We start from the raw sequence: 27703 nt of genomic DNA, 5'->3' as shown, positions 1-27703 counted from the left end.
CTCACACTTTGGATCTGTTATTTAAGCCAGTTTGAGGGCTTAAATAACTATTTTTAAGAGGCTACATCCTCCTATCTCCTTTCCTTAAAAGCTGAATATATATTTGCCATGTGACCCCCCCACCCCAACACATTCAGGTACAAATGTACACCCATATTCATTTTTATAGATTTATGTCAAAAATATAGATGTGTATGCAGATACATACCGATATACATAAACCCCATGTAAATTATATAATAATGATATATTATATAATTATATATTAATTTTTATAGAGCTATGTCAAAATCTCCATTTAGATGTGTAGGCAGAAGCATACCAATATACATCCACCCTACATAAATTCTCCACAAATAAAGCTTGAATTTTGTTCACTTGCAATATGTTCAGATAATTTTATTTCTAAGCATTTTGAGCTACTCTTTTCACAAGACCCTTAAGGATTTTGGTGCTGACCACCATAAAAATAATTCTTTGTAATAAAGAATGCTCAGCAGGACAATAAGAGGAGAGGGGGGTTAGGGATACAGCTATTATTCAAGTTGCTAATTAACAGATGTGTCCCACTGAAAAGAAGCTTGAGGCACTAATGTTTCACTTCTAGCCCATAAGAGAGATGTCTTAGAGGATAATCTATAATTTGCAGCACATTTTAGTCTGGCTAGACAAATCCATGATGTCTAGCATCTATAGAAGGGCCCTCTCTTTCAAGCAGGCACTATGCCAATGTAGCAGATGGCCAGAGGTTGGGGAACATGTCCGTTGCATGTAATATATTTACGGACAAGATAGCTTCTAGTTAGAGTGATAGAAAGCATTGTCTGCATTGAGCTTCCACCTGCACCCTGATTAAAGTTCAGAATTGAGTGTTTATTTTCCAACCCGGGAAATACCTCCTTTTGGCACAAACGCACATATTTAGTTATGGGGAATTGGGAAGTTCTGGAGAATGAGCCAAAAGGCACTATGGATGGAAATCCAAGTTTCTAAACGACCACATTAACCTGAGCCCAGATATATTTTCTGCAGAAGAGACCAGAGCATTTGAATATTATTATTATCATTATGGGGTTTCTTAAGTGCTTACTAGGTGTTAAACACTGTCAGATAGTCAGATCAAAGACAGACTCTGAGCCCCAAGTGGGGCAAGAACTAAGAAGAAGGGAGAAAGGGTATTAGTTTGCTGCCTCACCCCTTTTAATAGGGCCTTTGGGAGACAAGATGGGGGCTCTATTCCTCACCTGACTTTGACTTGGATTCACTGGATTTGAGTGTGAGCTCAAGCTGGCCTTGTGGCACCCTCCCCCATCTTCCCCTGCATGCCAATCATATTTATTAAGTGCTTACTATGCGCAGAGCACTGTGCTAAGTGCTTGGGAGAATACAATATGACAATAGACATATTCCCCGCCCACAGCAAACTTACATCCTCCTGCAGCAAGCAGCAGCCATGTCATGCCATGCAGGAAAAAGAGACTGCTCCTCCTGACGTGCAGTGGGGCCAAGAGGTCCCCCGCCACATTGGGAGCCATACACATTGAGAGCAGATGGGCTAAGCATCGGTAGGAAAGCACTGGTTCAGGGGGAGACCTTAGCCACTCTGCTGGGTACTACACACATTATTGATGGGCCTCCATGTGGGCCAGGTGATGTGGCTACAGTGGATAACGGCCAATGGTGAGTCCAATGTGCCACAGGATTTACAACCAAAATGAAAACCTTGTATCTACCTCAGTGCTGAGCTCTAGTAAATGCCACAGTGATTACTGGAATTATTATGAGAACAAAACCACCGGATGTAAATTTGGTTCCCTACTCTCTCTTCCTCTCTTTTCCTCTTCCCTTTCCCTACTTTTTCAGGTCACGGAATGTGGCTCAAATTGTGATACTGTACTTTCCCAAGAGCTTAGTCCAGTGCTCTGCACAAAGTAGGCACTCAGTAAATAAACATGATTGATTGAGTGATTCCACCAATCCCTCCTTCATTATCAGGGTAAAACAACTTCTAAACAAAGAGTCAGCTCCCTCTTAATCCAATTAAGAAACTACCTTCCTGGGTGAATCTGGGTGAGGAATCTCCACTCAGAATGGGGTGAATCTGGGCCCCGGCAACACCTGGGACCTGATGCCTGTTGCCAACTCAGTCGTCTTGCCCTCATTCATTTTTACTTTTCCTCCCCAAGCCCCTCTTTTTTCTTCCCTGTGGTGTCATCTGTCACAAGGTGGAGTTGGGCAAAAAGTGGCTGACTCTTTGCACACCAACTGTTGAAGGGTTTCACTGTGTTTAACTCCGCTGCAGAAAAAACTTGGTCAATCCCTAAGTTATATTCATCAGGCTTTTCTATGATGGAACAAATTATGCATATGAGTGTAAATAAATTTGGAAAATAAAGTCAGTCATGTGTGTTTTTAACTGAAGTTTGCAATTCTCCCTGGATTATGTGCCAATTCATTAAAATGAATTTTAAAAACATGACTCATGTAAACCAAGTCATTTCACTTGTCACAAAGTTCAGAAACTGATCAAACTAATGTCTCGGGATTCCAGTTAGAGCTCTGACACACCTAATTATTTGCACTGGTATTGAATACTGCTTTGGCATTAATGCATCTCATGATTAGATCAGACAAGAAATCATTTTTTAAAGTTTCCAGCACATATTTTTTAAATTGGAACTGATTCCAACTCTGAAAGATGGGCTCCAGTTTTCATAAACTCAAGTTGCCATGCTTTTTCACAACAAAATTATGATTCTGTTTCTAATTCCTCATTAAAAAATCTCATAAAAATACACATAAATAAGTGTATGTTATTCTTTTCAAAGCGAGATCACAGGTACAAAGCTAATGACCCTGCCTGGAAAGTGGCATACTTCATGTATCCAGAGCAAAAGCAACAGGAGAAAACTCACACACCACACTTTCAATTATGAACACAGAATCAAAATGACTAAATAAAATAAACTGTGGTCATAAACATGGACAGCAAAAAGATGTTACTCTTTCCTGAAAGTAATCACTAATACACCAACTACATCTTGGTTCTTAGTTTACATGAATCACTAGTATTAAGCATTCCTTTTATGACTGTATACTAATTATGTGAAGTATGGGAGCTACCAAAATCATGACAGTGGATATCAAAATTAATGACATTTAGCACCGAGTTGTAAGGTGTTTAGCATATGGTGCTTTTGCTTCACTGGTTAGAAGTATTTAGTTAGGGTCCTATTGATGATCTGCAGTTCCTAGAATAATAATAATAATAATGGCATTTGTTAAGTGCTTACTATGTGCAAACAGATCTGTGTGCTTCAGGCAAGGAGAAATGAAATGTATTTGATCCTATACGAATTTTAAACTAGTTATGATTTATATCCCTTTCAAGTTCATTTTTTTTTTCAAGAAGAATTCCATTTCCTTCCAAATTATACAACTAAACTCCCGTCCTCAAAAATTCTACAGTCCACTGCTGGACAGTTCTGATTTTGGTGTCTCACCTAATGCTCAAAAACTTGCAAAGACAAAGCCTACAGGGGTGACAGAAAAATAACAGAAATACTGGTTAGATTCCTCACTGGATACCAGACAAAGGACCAGGTGTATTAGACCTATTCATATTTGAGAATATCGTCACTGTCCATTCTAAATATAAGCAAGATGCTCTACTGCGCACTGCAGTGAATATCAGCAGAGAAATCAAAATATTCGTTGAGTAGCCCTGCCCCTGAAATACGTCCAATCATGGCTAGTAAATCAATTCTCTCTCCATTGCCAGCAGGAGTCCGGCAGGGAAATATCACCGGAGACCCAGCTGGGCCCCTTTGTGTGTAGGAAACCCATAGTCTGCCTCCTTGCCATCAACAGTGCGGAGTCAGCTTGGTTTTACCCCACTATGTCCCCACTCACTGCTCTCAATCAGCTCCAAACCTACATCCTCTAGAAGCAGTGAGAAGCAGAGAGAAGCAGCGTGGTCTAGTGGGAAGAACGTGGGCCTGGGATTCAGAAGACATGGGTTCTAATCCCCGCTTCGCCACATGCCTGCTGTGGGAACTTGGGCAAGTCACTTAGCATCTCTTTGCCTCAGTTAAAACATCTGTGAAATGGGGATTAAGACTGTGTGCCCCATGTGGGCTAGTGACTGCGTCCAACCTGATTCCTTGTATCTACACCGGTGCTTAGAACAATGACTGGCACAATCGTAAGTGCATAACAAATGCCACAATTATTACCCTGCTACGTGGTCACCGCTGCAACTTCTTCCTTGGTGAGCTGGTCTCTGTGGGTTACCCAGAACTCTAGTCTTATACAGTACTGTGGGGTGTGAGGCCTGGGCTGCCCTTCTCCTCTTGAGGGAAGGGAAAGGGACAAGGACTGAAAAAGTCTGAAGAGATGATGATGATAAGAATAAAAATAAACGTGGTATTTGTTAAGCTTTTACAGTATGTTAAGCACTGTCCTACGTGCTGGGGTAGATGTAAGAGTAGCAGGTCAGCACAGTCCCTGTGCCACTTGGGACTCACAGTGTACGAAAGATGGATTTTATGTCCATTTTACAGGTGAAGAGACTGAGGAACAGATAAATTAAGTGACAACATCGCAGAGCAGACAAGTGACAGACCTGAGACTAGCAACCAGGTCCTGGCTTCTGGCTGACCGACTGACATGCTCATGTCAGGGATACAGAGGAGAGAGGACCAGTAGCACATGGTCCAATTCATTATTAAAGTCTGCCTATGGGCTCTCCTCATGCATTGAAATGGCATGGGGAAGTTCATTCATTCATTCAATCATATTTATTGAGCGCTTACTGTGTGCAGAGCACTGTACTAAGCGCTTGGGGAGTACAAGTTGGCAACATATAGAGACGGTCCCTACCCAACAGAGGGCTCACAGTCTAGAAGGGGGAGACAGACAACAAAACATATTAAAAAAATAAAATAAATAGAATAGTAAATATATACAAGAGTAAATATGTACAAGAAGTTGATGTATATGACGCAGATTTGCGAGAGGAAATTTCCTCTGCAAAATATCCTTTGGTAATATATTTTTTTGATTACAGACTCAACCAATGGAAAGGTTTCTGAAGTAAAAGACAGAGGAAAAGGGATGTTGCAGTGAGAAGGAAAGCATATCTTAATTAGTAGATTTCCATCAGGGGTTCACTCACAAAGAGTCCAAGTCCTTGTGCCCTAGTCAGGTCTTATTTGAATGATGGCCTGACAATATGGGAATACGATTATCACTACCATCGTCAATTAACAGTAATTGAGCACCTACTGTTCTTGGCACCTTACTTGGCATTGCGGGAGATATTCATTTTCATGAGATAATCTATCTGTATATTGGTCATAAGTGATATTTTTCAAGTTAAACCCTGACTTAGGCTGTAATTCCTAGACTTTCTGTTGATGCCAAAAGCCTGAAGTATGATTCACATAAGAGAATTTACAGGAAGCCACTGAGCATCAAAAAAACCCAAAACCCATGTCTTTAACAACATCTTAAACAGAAATAATCAAAATTTAGCAGTGATTATAGAAAACTCAAATAATTACTTTGAGATACTTCGGTTTCAAAATAACCATCTCCTGAGGCACTTCATATAGGAAAAGGCTCTAAAAAGATAGTGTTTTCTATTCTAACATTTCAAAAAGAACCAAAACATGAAACAAAAGGTACTATGCTTGATTTACTAGTAAGGGTTATTTTGTAGCAATAAATCGGAGAAAGACTGTACACAATATATATCAGGTCCCTGTGGGAAACATAAAACTACCTAGTTCTATTAGAATCTAATCATACGGTTCATTTTATTATTTTAATGTCATGTTCCCAGGGTTTCATTAGATTAGCAGCACTTTAATGAAAGTTAATTGCTCCAAAGACCTTTCATTTCTATTGATGATTCTTCTTCCAGAAAAATACAATTTCACCATATTGATGAAAAATAGCTCCTAGTCAATAAAAACACCAAATTCATCTCACTGATTTTATGGTATTTACGATGAATTTACATCAATGAATTGACTACTCAAGTGTATTCGATTCATTGAGCTATGAGCTTATAGAACCTTTTATAATGACAGAAAGTGTGAAACCAGAGGCACTGTTAATAAAAGGTTCTTAGTACTACAGGACCAACTATTTTAGCGACTTGGTAGAAATGCAGGTTAGCTCTGATGAGGATAAGGTAAAATTGACAGAATACTGATGGGACAAAGTACTAGGGGATGAACTCTCAAAATATTTTCTATGGAAAGATACACATGATTTGTTTCTAAGATCTTGTTGGAGTTGCATATTCCTTTCTTATGGAACTTAGGAAGTGGATAAATCAGGCTTCAGTTAGTTTATTTCTAGACCAGATCTCAAAAAACTGAGGTTATGTCTGACCTGAATGGACATTAAAACCTCCAGAGTACCAACCATATCGTTCATAAAATTAAGGGCATGCCCTAGAAATCTTGAAGATAATTTCACCTCCTTGAGTTTTTTGTGCTTGCTAACATGGCTTGTTCTCATCCTCGTACATGAAGCTCTCTACCTTGGAGAAGGTTGCACTTTAATGACTAAACAGTTCTTCCCTATTTAATGTTTACCCCATTGAAAGCTTGAGATGTCATATATACAGTGATGTAGACTATCCTCATGACATGCAATTCTTTGTATAGCCATCAACTCCATGGAAACAGATTCTCTATATCTTGGTGATCTTTTTTCCTTCATCAACTAAATTATCCTAAGCATTTTAAAGGGAACTTTAAAAATGTGAAGGGAAAATAAATGTCTCCTATGAAAATTGTTTTCTGTTGTCAAGCTCATGTGTAAACAATTAACTTGAATATAAACCTCTTTCTAATCAACTGACTGACATTCCATCATATAGAGATAATGAGCTCAAGACCCATAATTTATTTTTCCCCTCGCAACCAAGGCCCATGTGTTCGTGGAATAGTAAAATGAAAACAGTTGGAGTATCTGTTTTATGCATTGGATGGCAAAAAAAAATTAGAATGAATGGTTTTAAATGAACCTGTGTCCCTTTAAGAAATTTTCTACATTATGGAAGGAAGTCTGAAACTCGGTAACACCTAAACCGTTTTAAAGAAAATCTCAAACACATCTCAGAATCCTCCTACGTGTTGTCAAGAAAGAACCACTACCATATAATGAAGAGACATTCACGATCTAATGTCACAAAGAAAAATATCAGGTCACCAAAAACAGCAAAGTATTCCAGACTGATATTCTGTATTGGGCAACTCCTTCCTTGAAAGAGTGAAATCTTTCAAATTATTAAATAGTCTCTCCGCATCCTCCCGTCCCTTCCCCAAATGAATCAAGATGAATCATTTGGATGATACCCTAAAGGCTTTTTCCATTGTTCTAGGATTTTTCTTGGGACACAATTATTCTCTTTAAAAAAATTCACATAATTGCATAATTGCATTTCAAGGTTAAAACCATTTTTTTTTCCAAACTAGGGAAGAAACTGGGAGCCCTCTGAGCAATATTGGGTATAGACTACAACTGTGTAAATCACCTGCTTTATGATTTGTCCATGTCTCCCCTAACTAGCTAAGACCAAAAACTCCAGAGGCTTTTAGACTTCTAGACTGTGAACCCACTGTTGGGTAGGGACTGTCTCTATATGTTGCCAACTTGTACTTCCCAAGCGCTTAGTACAGTGCTCTGCACACAGTAAGCGCTCAATAAATACAATTGATTGATTTTAGGGGAGGCAATCATTTGGCTAGGGGATTGAAATGCTCGGCTCTATGCCTTGTAAAAGAAATAACTTTACTCTTCCTAGCATGTAACTGTACATTTCAGAAAGCAACGTGGGCTGGTGGAAAGAGCACAGGCCTGGGAGTGAGAGGTCCTGGGTTCAAATTTTAGTTCCACCATTTTCCTGTTATGTATCCTTGGGCAAGTCACAACTTCTCTGTGCCTCAGTTTCCTCAACTGTAAAATGGGGATTCAGTACCTGTTCTCCCTCCTACTTAGATAGTGAGCCCCACGTGGGACAGGAACTGTGTCAAACCTGATTCATTTGTATCTACCCCAGTGTTTTAGAGAACAGTGTTGTTTGATTTATAGTAAGCCCTTCACAAATAATATAAAAACCCCACAAAAAAGAATTTTTTAAAAAGTGTGCCTTCCACGGCCTCCCAACTGTGTATTCTTTCCCAGCGCTCTGAACACAAGTGCTTAATAAAATCTATTGCTACTACTACTAAGGTGGCTAATGTTTATGAATCTTACAGTTATATTTTATGTGGGGAAATATGGTTGAATTGCACGAATGACTTATGGGTATGGATCTTTCATGAACCCAAGTAATAATTTTTAGCCTGCTTAAATAAAAGTTATCCAATTGATATTTCCATCATCTTAGTCAAAAGCATATTTCCTATTTTTCTCCATCCCACAGGGTAGAAAGTAGATCTTGGATCTCCTGAGATTCAAACCCTGTCTTTATAAAGGCTCTTTTCTTTGAGGGAGTCAAAACACTGCATAACCACTACCTAATTCATCTTTTAAACATCAGCATGAAGCACATGGGGGCAGGTATCATGACCTCCTTTTCATAGATAGGGAAACAGACACAGGGTGGTTAAGTGACTTGCTCAAGATGATTCAAGCAACAGTATATACGGGATGCACAAGCCAAAACTGGATCAAATCACTTCCAGGCAACAGTGGAGCAATCGACCACTGTGGAGTTGGAACCAGAATCCATATTTTCAGTAAGAAACAATTTTCAACGTCAAAAAGTTTCTCAAGCAAGTGGTGGAGGTCCTCTCCTCTGGGACATTTAAAATTAAATGAGGTGAAACAATAGAAAATATATTACAGAATAGCCAACTGGCACTGGGAGAAATAAACAGGCTGATCTTTTCCATCTGTCATTTTTTATGACCATGTGGATATCCCACTAGCCCTCTGGTAAATGGTGGGTGTGTCCTGCATCAGAGAGGCTGTCCATCTGTTTCCTTCTAAAGCCCTTTAAACCACCCTGCTGTCCAAGAGTTAGTTTGTATGAACAAATTGATAAAATAAATGGGAAAGATTCTTATCCAAGGTTCCAGTCTACTGAAAGTGCACACACATTTAATACGTTTTAATATTTAATTTTGTCAGTATGAATAAATGTCAAAGCTGCAGCTGATGAACCACAATTGCTATGATCGAAAGACTACCTTCCCACAAATAACACACTCATAATTTAAGCTTTACATACCAACTACATGCAAAATCACAAAATGTGTACCCGTGGGCATGCAAATTTTAGGTGCTTGGAAAAATTGCCAATATCCTGCTTAATTTTAAACAGCTTCAACCTTAATTTATGGGTCCAAAGATTTGACAGCTCACTAAACCCTTAATTTCTAACAGATATTTTTCTGTTAGAGAGCAGCATGGTCTGGTAAATAGGGCACGGGCCTAGGTTCTAATGCTGACTCCACCACTTCTCTTTGGTGTGACCTTAGGCAAGTCACTTAACCTCTCTGTGCCTCAGTTACCTCATCTGTAAAATGGGGGTTAAGACTGTGAGCCTCATGTGGGACAATGACTGTGTCCCACCTAATTAGTTTTTATCTACCCCAGCACTCAGTACAGTGCCTGGCAGATAGTAAGTGCTTAACAAATACCATTAAAAAACTGTTCAAGTTGCCTCAAAAAAATATTTAAATATCGGGAAGAGCAGCTGTCTTGTGAGAAACAGGGATCTTGGCCCAAAGTAATAAGGTGTACATTTTATTTTGTAAGAATTAGAAGACTGAATTCAAGAAGAATTAAGTCCTGTTGAGTTCAGGGGTGGGTGAATATCAAGTTCTTAAGGGCAAAAGACCTAACTGCACTGGCAAAATAGAAGGGAGAGGGAATGAGAGAAATGAAAGTCCGGGGAGGCCTCTTGGAGTAGGTGTGAGTTGAATAGTGCTTTGAAGTTGTGGAGAGTGGTGGTCTGCCAAATATGAAGGGGGAGGAATTTCTAGGTCAGAGGAAAGACATGGACAAGGGACTGGCAGTGAGACAGATTAGATCGCGGTTTAGAGAGTAGGTTAGTGCTGCAGGAGGAGGGAAGTGTATGAGCTGAGTTGTAGTAAGCTATCAATGAGGTATGGGAGGATGGGGAGAGCTAATTGAATGCCTTAAAGCCAAAGGTAATTTGATGCTTTTTGATGCAGAGGTAGATAAGCAACCACTGGAGGTTTATGAGGAGTAAGGAGATGTGCTCTGAACTGTTTTTTAGGAAAATGAACCAGGAATAAGGCTGAAATATGGATTGGAGTGAGGATAGATGGGAAGCAGGGAGGTCAGTGTGGAGGATGATGCATTAATCAAGGTGTGATATGATAAGTACTTGGATAAGCGCTTAGTACAGTGCTCTGCACATAGTAAGCGCTCAATAAATACGATTGATGATGATGATGATCAGTGTGGTAGCAGTTTTGATGGAGAGGAAAGGGCAAATTTTAGCAATATTGTGAAGGTACAACTGTCAGTATTTGGTGACAGATTGAATATGCGGGTTGAATGAGAGAACTAAGTTGAACCTAATGCAAAGACTATGGGTTTGTGAGACAGGGAGGATGGAGGTGTCATCAACAGTCATAGGAAATTCAGTGGGGAGACAGGTTTGGATGGGAAGATGAGAAGGTCTATTCTGGACATATTACATATGTGCCAGTGGGGCATCCAAGGAGAGATGCACTGAAAACAGGAGGAAATGTGGCACTGCAGAGAAGGAGTGAAGTCGGGGCTGCAGACACAGATTTGGGAATCATCTGCATAGAGGTGGTGGTTGAAGCCATTGAATGGAATGAGTTCTCCAAGGGAGTGCAGGTTGGAGAACAGAAGGGGATCCAGAATGAATCCATCAGGGACTGATGAGGATCATCATCAATATTACTAACTGAGCATCACCACCTCCCTGATGGTCTACAGAGCCATATGAAAGTAACACAATTTTTGCTTTCTCGCTTATAAGCTCCCTGAAGGTAAGGTCTGTGTTGTATATTTACTCTTGCCATCATCTAGTAAGCATTCAGCTGAAAAAGGCACCCAGATAATACTTGATGAATGCAAGGTTAGTATTTGTGTATGTTGGACAGAAATGTAGGCAACCTCAATTGTTGAGGACATTTTGCAAAGGTATAAGGCAATAATAATAATAATAATAATGATAGCATTTGTTCATTCAGTTATTCAGTCATATTTATTGAGTGCTTACTGTGTGCGAGCACTGTACTAGAGCACTGTTCTAAGCGCTGGCAATGTGAGGTAGCTTTGGGAAAAGCACAAAAGAAACAGTCCAAACTTTGGGCTTTGTCTCTAGATGCAAACTAGTGTCCTAAACACACTCTCCTTCTAATCTCTCGCATCCTCTAGACTGTGAGCCCGCCTTCTAGACTGTGAGCATGCTGTTGGGTAGGGACCATCTCTATATGTTGCCAACTTGTACTTCCCAAGCGCTTAGTACAGTGCTCTGCACACAGTAAGCACTCAATAAATACGATTGAATGAATGAATTGGGCTGCTTCTTATACTCCACCTTCCCTTTTCCTGCGACACACTTTATTCGTATAAAAGGTCAGTAAAACGTTCAAAGAGGAGGAAAAAAAACATTTAAACCTCAAGGTTGATAGTTCATGTCTGGGTAGTTCTAACCTTGCAATTTTGCATCTATTGGAATCTATTTTGAAAGTACAGTTAAAAAGGCAGGAACTGATTTTTTTTTTCCATAAAATGAAACAAATTCAATAATAGTGAAGTTGACAGAACCAAGCTCTTTTTATGTTAATTTAGGATTCCTACAATTCTATTCAACACTTGACTAAACACTGGTAATAGATATGTGCTGTAGTGCAGCAATATTTCCTATTTAATCGACTAGTTGACTAGTCAAAAATTCCCCTTTAAATAAATCCTTTCCTTCTTACTATTTTCAATATAAGAGCTCATTCCGCACAATTCCTTACAATATAAGGATTTATTTCCATTTTGTGCAAATATACCTCTTTTCAGCTCTTTATTTTACACTGACAGACTTTATTTCCAGTTTGGGTCTCAAACATCACTCTCTCCTTACTATGCATAACTGGGTTCATAAATGGGTTCATTTACATAGATTCTGCCTTTTTTCCCCCCAAATGTGTACCCAATGAAAAAGAAAGCACATTCCTGCAGTTGCAAACACCAAGAAAACAAAAGATCAGAAGCAGAAAAGGAACGATTAAAAGAAGAAATAGAAAGATTAAAAGACTCATTAGTGCTCAGAAAATGTCAGTGTGGAGGTCCAGGACTGAGGCCCTGGTGTCTATTTTAGAAATCTACATTCTGGACATATAAGAGGTTGTACAGTCATTCACCACAAACAGGTATTTGGAGTAGAATAACTGTTGTAGTGAACTCATGTTCTAAATACTATATTACATTTACAAACCCATGTTAAACAGAAAGTCTGTCTGATTGTCTTTCCTAAGGAACACAGATAGTAAATTGAGCATTCTCTACATCTTACATGGCATAAAATGCAATTCAGGAGCATTAGGGGGCTATTTGCAGGGCAGGAAAATGCTAATGATCATTCCCCCTTCTCCTCCCCACCCCCACCCCATCAACTTCAAAGCATTCCTATTTAATACAGTAGATGTTCTCTGGCTTGCAGAAGAGAGGTTCTTTCCTCTTTTTGTGATCATCATCATAATAATGTTGGTATTTGTTAAGTGCTATGTGCAAAGCACTGTTCTAAGCACTGGGTGGGGGGGAATACAAGGTGATCAGGTTGTCCCACGTGGGGCTCACAGTCTTAATCCCCATTTTACAGATGAGGTAACTGAAGCCCAGAGAAGTTAAGTGACTTGCCCGAGGTCACACAGCAGACAAGTGGTGGAGTGGGATTAGAACCCACAACCTCTGACTCCCAAGCCTGTGCTCCTTCCACTGAGCCACGCTCAGTGGGAAAAGTACATCTCTAGGAACCAGGAGACCTGGATACTAGCTCTGGTCCTCACTGTGGCTGACTAACATGGTCCAAGATCCCAAAAGCATTCTTCAGTGTGCTGCGTCACTACCTGTCTACCTGCTTGCTACATGTCCTGCCCCAGTAGCAACAGGGCTATGGCCTAGTGGATAGAGCATGAGTTTGGGAACCAGAGGATCTAGGCTCTAACCCTGGCTCCACCACTTGTCTGCTGTGTGACATTGGGGAAGTCACATAACTTCTCTGAGTTTCAGTTACCTCCTCTGTAAAAATGGGGATTAATACTGTGATCCCCATGTGAGACATGGACTGTGTCCAGTTCAACTGCCTTGTATCTATCCCAGTGCTTACAACAGTGCCTGGAACAAAGCAAGCACTTTTAATACCATTAAAAAAAAGAAACAGAAAAGACCATGCGTGGCACCAAACAGCCACCAGCACTATAATCAGTTCCTCGGCTAAGGTACTTGGTCCTGAAGTCTCAGTGGATTGTGGGCTCCGCAATCGGTAAATGCTAAAATAAATACCATTGATTAAGTGATGGATTGGGAAGAAGGAGAAACCAGTTTCTGGAGAGTCCTGAAATCCATGGTAAAGAGTTTTAATTTGTCCCAAATACTCAAAAGAGGGAATTTTGGAAATTGTCAGAGCTCTAATTTCATATCTTGGAGTTACTTCCCTTACCCCACTGCTTCCCCAGTCCCCACATCAAATCTCCTCTAAACCCCACCCCTAGAGGAAGCCTTCCGAGATTAATTTCCCTCTACCCCCGTTACACCAAATACTCCAGCTACCCATCTCTCTGTAAGTAGATGCATTTGTATAAAAATCTCATGTCGATTTTTTAATTATTTCTTCTACAAAATGTTAAGCCCCGACACCTGTACTACTTAGCTAATTTTAGGTTTGTGTTTGTTCTCCCTTCCCCTCCCCCCACAATTTTTAGCTGCTTTAGAGAAGGGATCATGTTTTATTCTTAATTTCTAATTTTGGGGGAACAGGTCAGTGCTCTGAGCAAAGCAGGGACTCAGGAGAATTCTGAGGGAGTTGGAAAATTACGACATTGTCAACAACGGTGGAACTCTCCGATGCTAGAGTGAAAGAGAAAAATAGAGTTATCTGCCTTTGCCCAACCAAATGATTTTAAGTGCGCTGAAAACTAGTTTACAAGATACTGAGCTGGAGGTAGGTGGGCACTGAGAAAAGGGAGTAGAACATTTACTCTCAATTATTTGAATCTCTTAAGAGAGATCAAATCCTTAATCAAATCTACCTTAAAAATTCCACATGGGAAACCATCTGATATTTTCACATGCCAAGTGACCTCTCTTCTCCTCTTAACACATTTCTTGGGTAAAAACTTTATATCTACAAATGGATTAAAGTTCCACTTTGCTGATTTAACCGATATTACATACACCTGAGTTAGGCTGCAAGTCCTTTGAGTTTATTTTTTTTTTTTGAGATATTTGAGATATTTATTTCATATCTCGAACTATAGCAAATCTATAAATAATGCTTCTTTAAAAAGTTCCTTTTTAAAGGAGCCCATTGACCAATCCAGACTGAGGCTATCCAAAATAGGTTTCTGATCTATATAGTACTGATTTGAAATGCCATCATACTAGTTTTTGCAACACAAGCTGCATATTGTGAACTGTTAAATAGTCACCAATATTTATGGCATAGTTGGTTAAACAGGGAGCATGTTACTTGTTTTCTTATGATGCCGAAGCACACTTCAGTAACAAAGAGTAACTCCAGTTTAGAAACAGCTTTGCAGTCATTGATCAGATGAGAAATTCACTGACACTTTTTAATGCTGTGTAGATATACAGTATTTCTAGACACGGGGGTGAAGGTGATTCAATACACAGTTTCCTGCTCTAATACTAAACAACAGAAAACAAAATCCATAACCCTATGTGCCCGCATTATGAACTGTGCTTTTAGTGCCAAAGAAACTAGCATATTCAATTTGTCTAAACTAGTCAATCTGCCTAGCTTACTTCTCATTAATGAAAATTCAGTGTTTTTGATACTAAATCCACAAAGTGACTGGACAAATCGATCTGATAGTGATGGTCCCAACTGGTTTGTATTCAAGAGCAGATGTGCCAAGGAGTAACTTGCTTGCAGTGAGAATTATGCCCTTTCAATGTTCAAATGGAAAATCGACCTAGTAGATAAGAATTTCATTTCTGGCAAACTGGTGAAATTCATCTGGCTCCTTTGGGAGCTGTTTAGACTGCCCCACGAAGGAATGCCATTTGTTCTTTGGTAATAAAGCATCTTCTTTGGCAAGTTCTTTTTTTCTTTTCTCTTTTGGAACATATGAAGTGCTATTTAATTCAGACAAAACAAGAAAACACAGACACACTAAGGAAAATGAGTGTCTGCTTTTGAAGAGAAATAATGTATGTAGAGTAAATTAAAATATACAATACTTAGAGCTCATTATGAGCTAATGTATTGTCAATAAGAAACCTTCAGTGTAGTCTCTATAATTCTTTTTTATTCAGATTTCAAGTAGCATCGACCTGTGGATAAGTCATTTGAGGGGTGCAACTGCCTGTTGCAGTAAACATGCTCTAGGTCATTGTATTATTAAAGTTTGAGCACCAAAGACTCTCTTGGTGCAATATACAAGGAATCCCATTTTAAATAGGCTTTAAGGCAGCTCTGAAGATAAGCATGCATTTTTACTTTATTATTCTAAGAATCCTTCGCTCAGTAAGCTGCCCTCCAAAATATGCAGCCTGAACTAGAGGGAGATGAGGAGAGGTTAAGTGAAATTCCACCAAAAAGTCAGGCATTATAGTCAATAAACTCAAGCTAACAGCCCCCTCCCACAACTCTCTTTCATATCAGAGCTTCTGACAACTGGCAAATCAACTCATTTGTTTTCCATTCTGTTTCACTTTTCTGCCCAGCTATGATGGCCTTTCAATAAGTAGCAATGACAAAAATGCAGGATGAAGAAGAGAGGGGAGGTACACTAAGAGCATGGATCTTTCAAAATGAAAATAGTCAGACTCTGAATGGCTAGGTAATGGGAAAGGTGGAAATTTCAATTAAATGAACATCGTATGCTTAAGGACTCCTCAACGATTACTACTGGCCCCAAGAACAAGAAGTCATGTAAAGTCTCATTGTGTGAAGTGGGTGACTCTGTGGGATACAGAGGGTAATCCACAGCTTCACCGTTCAGAATGGCTTATTCTCATCTTCAATTTGTACTACAAGCAAAATCGACAACTAATTGATTCTTTCTTTCAACCAAATGCTGAAACAAATTTTCTGGGGAAAAATGATGAACGACCATAAATAAATCAAAAATGCAAATTTGGGGCACTGAAAAAATATTATCTGGGATGTTTTCATTCCACAATCCTACATGATATACTTTTTCTACCAATAATTTGGAAGCCAACTTCTCAGGGAGGAAGAGTGAACATCCTGTGTGACTAAATTCTACCATCATTTAGCACATTATCTATTTATTTAGCACAAAGTAGTGTATGTCAACAGCAATGGAAATTCTGATAAGTTGGGGATGTCTGTAGGCACCAATAATGACTCAGATGCACATACAACAATGTTTGGTCATCACTTAAACGTAACAGGGTACTGAGCTTTCCAGCATATTAAAGAATTTCTAAGCCCTGACTCTTGGTGTCTGTGCATATCAGTATGAAAGGGATGAAAGCATGAGAAAAGGTGACGGTTTTTGCCACTACAAAAGAAAAGCTTGTATGGTTTCCTAAATAAGTCTAAATAAGAAGCCATTTTCAAGAACATTCAACAAGAACTGAAATGCTCAAGTGAAAAAGATGGGCAAAGGTGAGTTTTGGACAAGGGTTTTTGTGAGGGGAATAAGAATATGTCTATTCCAATAAATTAGCCTTTTATTCCCCAGAGATCTACTACTGTTTATCATTATATATCCGGTTATAGGAATAGTAGCAATATCAGTATTTTTCAGTAATGATTTTATTCCTAAACTACGGAGGCCAATTATATTAATAGGCAGAAATGTCAAGGGCAAAAAAGTATTTTCGCAAATTAAAGTACTTGTCATTACTGGTAACAGACCAAAACATTACTATCACCTGGTAACCTCCCCAGCACTTAGAACAGTGCTTTGCACATAGTAAGTGCTTAATAAATGCCATTATTATTATTATTATGAGTCAGACTTTAAAGTGACCAACTGAAATACTGCATTTTTTCCCCTCTCTAAATCACCTGACAAGTATTTCTTAAAATCAAACACTGCTTTTAATTTTCTTTAGCTTTTCTCAAAGCCCAACAAAAAAAAGCTCAAAAGTCTATATATCACTTCTGGATTGTTTTTGAGATAATCAGTTGACAAAATAATTATAATCCACTGACTAATTCATGAGCTTCACAACATACATGTGTAAATAATGCTACATATTTGAGTAAAAATAAAGTCAAGTACAGTAAGCAAGTAAATAGGGACCCTGTGGTCATGTTTTTACTTAAAGACTACATCATTTTACAAAGACCAATACTATTATGAGTGTTCCTTTCTAAGTATGGTGTGGTTTCCACACAGAAAATATCTTGTTCATATAAAAACAAGAGCAACAGCAAAACAGTTGACACTGTAACTGTCAAAACATCGGATACTGAGAAATTACTCTGAAAAAACTTTTGCTGCAATTGCTGAAGCCGCTTAATCCACGTCATTGTACTAGCAGCATAAAGGCTTAGACATTTTTTCTAGGCTGAAAAAAAATGTGAATAGTTGTCATGTGCATTTCTAAAGAGCTTAGATCAACAACCTTATTTCCAGCTAAAGCATGAATTCTACGAAATGAGGTGGATAAAAAAAGCCTGCTACTATTCATGACTGGTAGCTACGATGGTTAAAGGGTTTTGCACAGGTGGTGGATGGCTGAAGAAGAAGATAATGTTGGAAGAGTAATTAGGTTATTAGGATTTTGGAAAGAGACACTCTACCTGTATAGCCCAGCGAATTGTCATCGTTATCAGAGGTGGGAAGCGGTGTCCCGTTGTCATTCCCCCTCTCTAGGTCGTCAGAGTCTGTCGGAAACAACACCAGAGCTGCTGATGGGGTCACAGTAGTAACAGTAGTTGCCAATTCGATCACAACATGTCCAGACACAAGTAAATCCACATATGACAGAAAGACACACAGAGACAACACACAACACTCTCCACCCTTGCCCTGTCTGCGCTGCATTAACCTCTGGAAAATATTCAGTGCCATAGTATACAATTCTTAATTTCCCTTTCAGTTGGCTCTCTTTAGCTCCCTCATGTTCTTCTTTACTGCACCTTTGCTGGTACTTCAAAGCTTCTGAAGTGCTCTGACTGCACTGTGCAAAGCAGCTCACGCAAGCTGTGGGGAGCATATGGGGAGGAGAAGGCAGGGGAGTTGAATGCTAGCATTGCTAATTTTCTACCGTATTGTTAATCAAAGCTATTGACTGTGATCACTCCCCATCATCGCTTCATCTCCCAGCAATTACGGACTCAGGGGACTCCACTTCTCTGCGGGGGGAGAGTGTGGGGAGTGGGGTGAAACAGTGTCATGGCAAATCTGGGGGAGTGTTAATAAAAGTACCATTCCTTCTTAAGGAGAGGGAAAGTAAAGGAGCAGGATCATAACGTTGGGATGGCAACAGTTTATCCTCCTAAGAGATGGACAAAATGTATTGCACTGAAAGCTAAGGCAGAGCAATCCTGAATTTCTAGATTGCTAAGTGATAATCAAAATTCCAGATGTCTTCCATCTTTTTTCCAGAGAAAATTAGCTTGTAAGTTGAAGAAGACTAATCTAAAATTTCAGTAAACAGGCTGATAATAATTGTGGAACAAACCTTAATGTATAGGTAATAAATTGCAGCTCATTAGTGACACGAATATTATTAGCTATAGAATTGGTCCTATGTATGTACACATAAATACATCTCTATGCCTTTATAAACAAATAGCAACATATAACTCTGTATTTCCACATTTAATTAGTAACAGACAGATAGAAAGAAGCTCAATAGGTAAAATACCATATTTAAAATACACTCTCAAAAAGCTGCAGCATTCTTTTGCTTTTTACTTAGTTTAAACAGTCCAAATGACAGCTGATCCCTCTTGGAAAAAAAACAAAACCTAAAAAACAAAACTTTGATACTCCTGAACAGCACAGACTACAACTAGGTAATGATGCTGTGGGAGCACCATAAGGGCAATTAATTTTGAATCCGAAAATAAAAAGGACTACACCCCTCTGTTCGTTAAGTATACTTAGAAACCTCTAACTACAGAGCAAGAGCCTTCTAAGTAATAAGATCATGAAATCTCAAAGAAAATACAATCCTTCCCATAAATCCACATTGTGGACCGGGATAGTGGCTCTGGATCCAGCCCCCTGCCCCAGAATGTCATATAATTAATTTGATGATGGGCAAAATCAAACAAAGAGAAGAAATTTGGTCCTGTGTTTTGGGCAGACACAGTAGGGAAATGTGGTCATTTTCCGTTCATCTTTGTTGTCTGAGTATGGCTGATATCCGTATCCTTAAAATCTACTCTGAAAGTGACAGTACAGAGGGATTGCCCAATCCAGCCCCTCCAGATTGTTAATTTATCCATATGCATGGGTGGATTAGGTCAGCATTTGAAATTGCATCAATAAGCGAATGAAGTGGGCTATTTCTCTGAATTTACAGGCAATGCTTTCTCTGCATATTCCCCAAGTAAAGCATTCCTGCTCATGCAGATGACTCATCTGAAGCCAGATTATCAAGCTTGATTTTAAAAGACAAATAACAGATGCTCATTTGAATGCAGGAAAGGGTTTACTTGGGATTCATGATTTCTTTTTTGAAGTTCCTATACATCACTTCATCTCAGTCAAGTGAGTTTCCATCTCTAGTGGATAACCATTTCTCAGCAACACATAGAATGCACAGAAACACAACTTTGAGTCACTCTAAGCCACACTTGCTACAGTTTATGTTGATGTAAATAATCAGGCCCTTGATAAAAAATGCCATCCAGAATGTCACTGTCATTGTTGACAGGCGTTCAATAGGCCCCTTCATACACAACTTGCAAAAATAAGTTGATGTGACATTTTTTCTTCTCCCTGAATCACCTCTTTGTATTAATCACTTTTCTCTTACACTTTCTGTTTGGGATGAGAAAAATGTAACTTCCACAGAGGACTGAAGAGAAACAGGGAGGCTAAAATGTGATGGGACGCTAATATAACTTAAAGAGCTTCACTTCAGTGCCTTTGTCAGGAAGAAATTTTCATCTAATTTTTCTAGGTCAGGGACTATGTACACTAAATCAACGGTATTCTCCCTTGTGACCTTGTTGTGACCTTAGGTAAGTCTCTTCATGTCTCAGTGCCTCAGATTCCTCATCTGTAAAATGGGGATTAAGACTGTGAGCCCTGTGTGAGACAGGGACTATGGCTGACCTGATTATCTTGTATCTAGAAGCAGCGTGGCTCAGTGGAAAGAGCACGGGCTCTGGAGTCAGAGGTCATGGGTTCAAATCCCGGCTCCGCCACTTGTCAGCTGTGTGACTTTGGGCAAGTCACTTAACTTCTCTGTGCCTCAGTTACCTCATCTGTAAAATGGGGATTAAGACTGTGAGCCCCACGTGTGACAACCTGATCACTTTGTAACCTCTCCAGCACTTAGAACAGTGCTTTGCACATAGTAAGCGCTTAATAAATGCCATCACTATTATTATTCTCCTTGCCTCAGTTCCCTCATCTGTAAAATGGGGATTAAGACTGTGAGCATTTAATAAATGCCATTATTATTATTATTATCTACCCCAGCACTTAGGTCAATGTCTGGCACATAGTAAGCACTTACAAATGTGACAATTATTATTATCATGGAGATGAATGCCTACCCTGTTTTGTTTACTATTTACTATATGTATGTGCGTGTATATATATATATATATATATATACACACAAATGCACGCATAATGTTGGATCTGTTAGAGGTCCTGGGGAGCTGGATGGACAGTAAATTCCCTTGATTCTCTGACCAGGAGGATGTAGTCGGTAGTCCTGTCTGCTCTGCTCCCTTTTAATGCTTTCGGGTTTCAGGCATTAAGAAGGTGTCAGAGGAGAGCATACTTGTAGCTGTTAAATTGACTGTTGCGAGTCAGTGGCAACATTGCTGGCAGAAAGCAAAGGTCAGTCCACTCACCTCCTAACCCAGGCCTTCCTTCTTAAAAAAAAAACCCTTTGAGAGCTACCTGGAAAACTGTGTGAAAAAGAGCATAGGCCTGAGAGGGACCTGGGTTCCTGCTTTTTTTAAAAAATGGTATTTGTTAAGAATTTACAATGGGCCAGGCACTGTTCTAATCTCATTTAATCTGTTCTAATCTAATTTAATCTAATCTAGGGGCCTAGCCCTAGCCCTACCACTTGCCTGCTATGTGACCTTGGGTAAGTTACTTAACTTTGTGCTTAATAAATATGATTGATTGATTTTCTCTGCCTCAGTTTCTTCATCTGTAAAATGGGGATTCAATCCCTATTCTCTTTATTTTTTTAATAATGGCATTTATTAAGTGCTCACTATGTGCAATGCACTGTTCTAAGCGCTGGGGAAGTTACAAAGAGATCAGGTTGTCCCACGGGGGGCTCACAGTCTTAATCCCCATTTTACAGATGAGGGAACTGAGGCACAGAGAAGTGAAGTGACTTGCCCAGAGTCACACAGCTGACAATTGGCGGAGCTGGGATTTGAACACATGACCTCTGCCTCCGAAGCCTGGGCTCCTTCCACTGAGCCACACTGCTTCTCTTCCCTACTTAGGCTGTGAGCCCCACATAAGACAGGTAGGGTGTCCAATCTAATTAACTTGTACCTACTCCAGCACTTAGTAGAGGGCTTTGGCAAATAGAATGTACATAATAATAATGATAATAATACAGATGCTATTTTAACATCATGCCTTGGAAGTGAGGAGCAGGTACATTCTCTTCCCCACCTTCGTTCCATCCTCCCAACTCATGGCAAGCCTCTGCAAATATTCCTCCACCAATTAAGACATCCCAAGGGGAAGCCCTTCACAGACATGCCAGTGAGGATGGCTAAATGTAACATGCAAAACATCGGCTAAATGGAAATTCTTTATGAGGAAGGAAAGTCAATCATTTAGTCAATGTATAACTTATTGCATTCACTGTAGTGAATGCTCATTTTTAGTCTCAAGGAGCCAAACTATTTCAGAGAGGGAATCTAGTCGCAGGTGAGAACAGCTCATTTAGCTTTAGGTCCTTGCTGCCTATGAAAATGTTCCTTTACATTTACAAGCGGGAAGTAAGTGAAAAGAACACACTAAAAGTTTGCTGCTGCTCAGAACTATACAAAGCTGAGAGATGGATGTATTCGGCAATTCAGAAGTTTGCCTCAACATGTTACAATATTAAGTTTAATTATCTCAGTTCTGCTCCCTGTTCAAGAAGAGAATGGACTCCCTTAATTAAATCCAGACAGAAGCAGCTTGATGAAGGGTGAATAGAAGGGGAAAAGAGGTACCATAGCCCAGGGGATAGAACAAGAGTCAGAAGGATCTGGGTTCTAATGCTGGCTCCACCACTTGTCTGCTGCATTACCTTGGTCCAGTCACTTCACTTCACCATGCCTCAGTTACCTCACCTGTAAAATTAAGACTGTGAGCCCTGTGTGAGACATGAACTGTGTCCAAACTGAGTAGCTTGTATGTACTGCAGCACTTAATACAGGCTCCTGGCTGTACTAGATGCTTAATGCCCCCACCGCCCCGCCACCCTCCATCCAAAAAAAAGCCACACAAACAACAAAAAACCCAACAACAAAAAATACAACATTTCCCTCCCTTGTGCACAGTGCAAGAAGAAGATATAATAATAATAATGGCATTTGTTAAGCGCTTACTAAGTGCCAAGCACTGTTCTAAGCCCTGGGGTACATACAAGGTAATCACGTTGTCCCCCGTGGGGCTCACAGTCTTAATCCCCATTTTACAGATGAGGTAACTAAGGCACAGAGAAGTTCAGTGACTTGCCCAAAGTCACACGGCTGACAAGTAGCAGAGCTGGGATTAGAATCCACGACCTCTGGGTTCTTAGGTGGTGGTATGGAATTGATGTCATGTAAATTCCTCCTTTAGACTGTAAACTCTGTGGGGACAAGGAATGTGACTACCAACTCCATTGTATGGTACTTTCCCAAGCATTTAGTTCAATGATCTGCACAAAGTACTCAATCAATACCACTGATTCATTGCTTGATTGAAAGTGCAGCTGGTTAGGAAGATTAGAATGGGGGTGTAGGGAAATGGAAGAGGGGTAGGACTGTGGGAGGGCAGTGCCACTTGACTGAACCACTCAATCAATCAATCATACTTATTGAGCGCTTACTGTGTGCACAGCACTGTACTAAGCGCTTGGGAAGTACAAGTTGGCAACATATAGATACAGTCCCTACCCAACAGTGGGCTCACAGTCTAAAAGGGGGAGACAGAGAACAAAACCAAACATACTAACAAAATAAAATAAATAGAATAGATATGTACAAGTAGAATAGAGTAATAAATATGTACAAACATATATACAACCACTCTCTTTCACATCTCCTGAATTCACCTCCAGGAGCACAGTAATGGGTAGTAATGGGTCCAGAACTCAGTCAGCTCCTAACCACAGAGAGATTTTCTGTTTCAAGGACTCTTGTGCCACTGGGAACTTCGGGCAGTACATCAAATCTAAATTTACTTGCACTTTACATCTTTATTCTTTACTGAAGTATCTGTGTTTTAGTAGATACATTGTATATTAGTGTTTACCTTATAAATCATTTTTCCTAAAGTTATTTTCTGACTAAAATTTTGATATCTTGAGGGAATTTCTCTGGAGAAGAACTAATTGCCTCATTCGTATATTTAAGCTGCGTTTCAGTAGTTGTGTCTAATTTCTTTGTTGATGTGTATAATTCTTTGGAAACCAGGTCTGCAGAGTGAGCGAAAGCATTAATTGACATTTTGAAGATGACCATTAATAAAAGATTAGGGCAAAGCAAATGAATATAAACTACTATCAATATGAGAATTGTGTTCTACAAATTGGATCAATTTACATTGATTCTTGCCTACTAATCAAGGGGAATGCAGTAAGCAGACACTCTAAATGGAGTCCCAACCACATTTAATTAGAAACCTAGACAGAAAGTACAAAATTAAGCACAAAACCAGGTTTACATACAAAAAATATCAGGTAAAAGTTTAACCTTGACTACCCAGCAATGCAATCACCATTGCTACGGTACTGTTCACTGTACATTTAAATACATCTAAGGACCTTATTACTTATGATTTTGCTTTTTTTTTTGAAACTGTCAATCTGCTTTATAAACATACACTTAAAATGGAGACAGAAGATGAGGACCTGATTATAGCGGAAAGATAAAGAGCTGGAGAAATAATTGGGAAACTCATATGAACTCAAATTAAGACTTGAGAAATGGAAAAAAACAATCACCTTCGGTGGGGTGTATCATAATAATAATAATGATTTTGGTATTTGTTAAGCGCTTACTATGTGCAAAGCCCTGTTCTAAGCATCGGGGAGGATACAAAGTGATCAGGTTGCCCCATGTGGGGCTCACAATCTTAATCCCCATTTTACAGATGAGGTAACTGAGGCACAGAGAAGTTAAGTGATTTGCCCAAAGTCACACAGCTGACAAGCGGTGGAGCTGGGATTTGAACCCATGATCATGCTTATAGTGCTCATATAGTACTTTCTTCTGAAAAACCACCATAAGAGTCAAACACACAGCTAAGAAACAGGGCATCATCCAAAATAATTTCATCTAGGCAATTTGAGACCAGGCAGCATTTTCTGGGGCATTATGTAGATATCTTGAGACTGACAGAACATTTGGAGAAATATCCACTGAATTAGTATTATATCATGTCCACAGAGTCTTGAGTAAATGTTAAGTTGCCCAAAACCCTACGATTTTCACAAGAAACATAAAATTTACTCTGAGTTCCTTGCATCAGACCAAAACTTCATTTCTGAAAAGCAGCCCAGGAACAACGCACTGTGAGTTTTGGGCCAAGATCAGACATAATTCATGTGGTTGTCCTTCCAGGAATCAATATCCCAAAATTTGATGAACAAGAATTTTTGCCTGTCTTTTGCTACAGGTATGAAATGTATTAAAACTAGGAAACAAGCCTCTTTCACTGCTATCATCAAAAATGATTTGTTCTGAAGACCCTGGGAGATATGAACACCTGAAGCTCTGAAGAAAATAAAAAAGCATTAATATTATATTTAAATAACAGAAAATTTTATCAAATACCTTGAATTTACTAGGAATTATGTGGGACACAACTTTGTTATGCCTGCCTGATATAGGAGCCAAACAACTGTAAATCCCACAGAAAAATAATTTAAAGAGTTATAAAGTTATAAAATATTTGACATCTCTTTATCCTTGTATAAGTTAGGGAATGGGATAGAGGAGTACTTGGTTAGTCACCCATACTAGGTCAAAGATGAAAAATCTTATAGGATCAGTCCACCTCATGACATTTAGCCTGTTGCGGTATTTGTCAAGCGCTTACTATGTGCCAGGTACTGTATTAAGCACTGCGGCAGACACAAGCAAATCGGGTTGGATACAGTCCCTGTCCCACATAGGGCCCACAGTCTTAGTCCTCATTTTACAGTTGAGGTAACTGAGGCACAGAGAAGTGAAGAGACTTGCCTAAGGTCACACAGCAGACAAGTGGCAGATCTGGTATTAGAACTCATGACTTTCGGATTCCCAGGCCTGTTGTCTCTTCACTATGCCAAAAGCTGGAATTCATAATTCTTTCCTCTGAGTAATTAGATAAACTCACCTTTCTTCATAGATCCCTCTTGCACAGTAAGAGGACTAGAGTGAGGGCAAGACTGACATCTGCAAGGATGTTTGAAGGGATGGGGTCAAAAAGAGGAATAAATCAATCATCAGTATTTACTGAGTGCTACTGTGGGCAGAACACTACACTGACCACTTGGGAAAGTATAATGCAAGTAGTCAGGAGGCAAAAATAATGGCTAACTGAAAAGTTAGACCATATAGGCATAGAGGGAAATGACAAAGAAGTACAATTGCTTTACCAGATTTCTGTTATCTCCCTTTATGGGTAACAAAACCATTTCATTAGCAATATAATTAACTAGGATTCAGCAGTCAGTTTTCTCAGAGACACCTAATAATGTTGGGAAAGCAAGAGTAAATGTTTGTGAATAATGGGGGAAAAATGGATTAGGCTCCAAAATCGTATACCACCATCACTAGAAGCCTCATGGGCTTACCACAATCACAAACTAAGACAAACTGTTCACTTTTTGCAAAACAGGGTTATTTCAGAGCTATATTGAAAAGGAACAAAAATATCAAAATCTAAGACGAAGAATCTCTCTGGAAATGAAATTTACCTAAACATATAAAACAGTTCTCTTCCTATTTAAACATTACAGTAACTGTAGCACAGATGACCCAATGGTTTGAAAATTAAATCTACCAGTGAAATTAAGGCTTGGAATATCCATGAAGATAACCTGCTCCATGAGAACAGACACAAAAGGAAATAAAAAAAAATAACTTCAGTCCAACTCAGTTCACATGCAGATGTGGAAATTTTGTTAATGTGCACACTAGTTAAAAAACATTGTTTTTCATTTTTCCTGGAAAAAGCACTTGCAATTTGGTGTCAAACTCATTTTCAAATATGACTTCAGGCCATAATAATGAAATTGTCCCTTTGACTTTTGCCAAGAGTTGACGTTTTCCAAGAGTTATATGAGAACTAACACAAATTATAGATGGTAATGTTTCCAGTATTACTTAACCAAGCGATCTGTATTGAAGAGAGATGCTACTTGTGGAAAGGAAATCATAAACCACCTCACCTAAAATACTCATCTTAAAACCTTCAATTAAATCAAACAGTTCAGAAACAAAATGGAGAAAACTGTCATCTTTTCAGGGCAATCGAATATGCAAGGATTTCCTTTATTCATGAACTATCAGGGCGCTCAGTGGTAGTTCATTTCCTACTATTTCCCCATGACTTGTGGCTCTCCCCGTCTGTTGATTTCTTTGTTGTTCTGTCCACCCCTTTTGCTCCGCTATTCAACAGGCTTTTCTTTATGGTGCATGGCATCTGCTACTGTTCCCTTTCCTTGCAGTCAAAGCATAAGGTAACAGCTACTCAGGCTAATGAAGTGGTGCTTGAAGTTAGTTAACAGGTGGGGACCCCAGCTGCCCTAGCTGCATAAACATTTAGGCCCCACACTCTACAGCATATCAATGGGATACTATTAATATGGGAATTTACATAGGGCCTTTATTCTGAGGCACTCTCAGAATAAAGTCCTCTCATCAAAAGAAAATATTCAAGTGAGGCTTTAGGCAATACTGGTCAACCTAATTCTTCAGGCTAAGATTAAGGAGGTGTAGTTAAGCCTGTCTTGAAGCCATGCAGTTTAACTGCAGCCATACGCCAGACCCATACCTGCCTCAGGGCAGGACAGCTAGGAGGAAGGAGTGCTCTGACCCCAGTTGTGCCTCTGAGAAACAGCCACCCCTCCTGGAGTCCCAAAATGCTCCACAGTACAGGAAACCTCA

At 39.4% G+C, this 27703-nt stretch overlaps 1 protein-coding gene across 2 annotated transcripts in view; it reads right to left on the bottom strand.

Moving 5' to 3' along the window:
• Window positions 1-27703, bottom strand: part of ROBO1 (roundabout guidance receptor 1) — an 829371-nt gene that overhangs the window by 411593 nt on the left and 390075 nt on the right. For both annotated transcript variants that reach the window (XM_038766034.1, XM_038766033.1), the window contains exon 3: window positions 17990-18073. In XM_038766034.1, coding sequence (XP_038621962.1) covers window positions 17990-18073 — 84 coding nt within the window. The remainder of the gene's footprint in view (window positions 1-17989; window positions 18074-27703) is intronic.

This window comes from Tachyglossus aculeatus, chromosome 24 (assembly GCF_015852505.1).
Source record: "Tachyglossus aculeatus isolate mTacAcu1 chromosome 24, mTacAcu1.pri, whole genome shotgun sequence".
NCBI lineage: Eukaryota > Metazoa > Chordata > Mammalia > Monotremata > Tachyglossidae > Tachyglossus > Tachyglossus aculeatus.
This window is presented reverse-complemented; position numbering and strand designations above follow the sequence as displayed.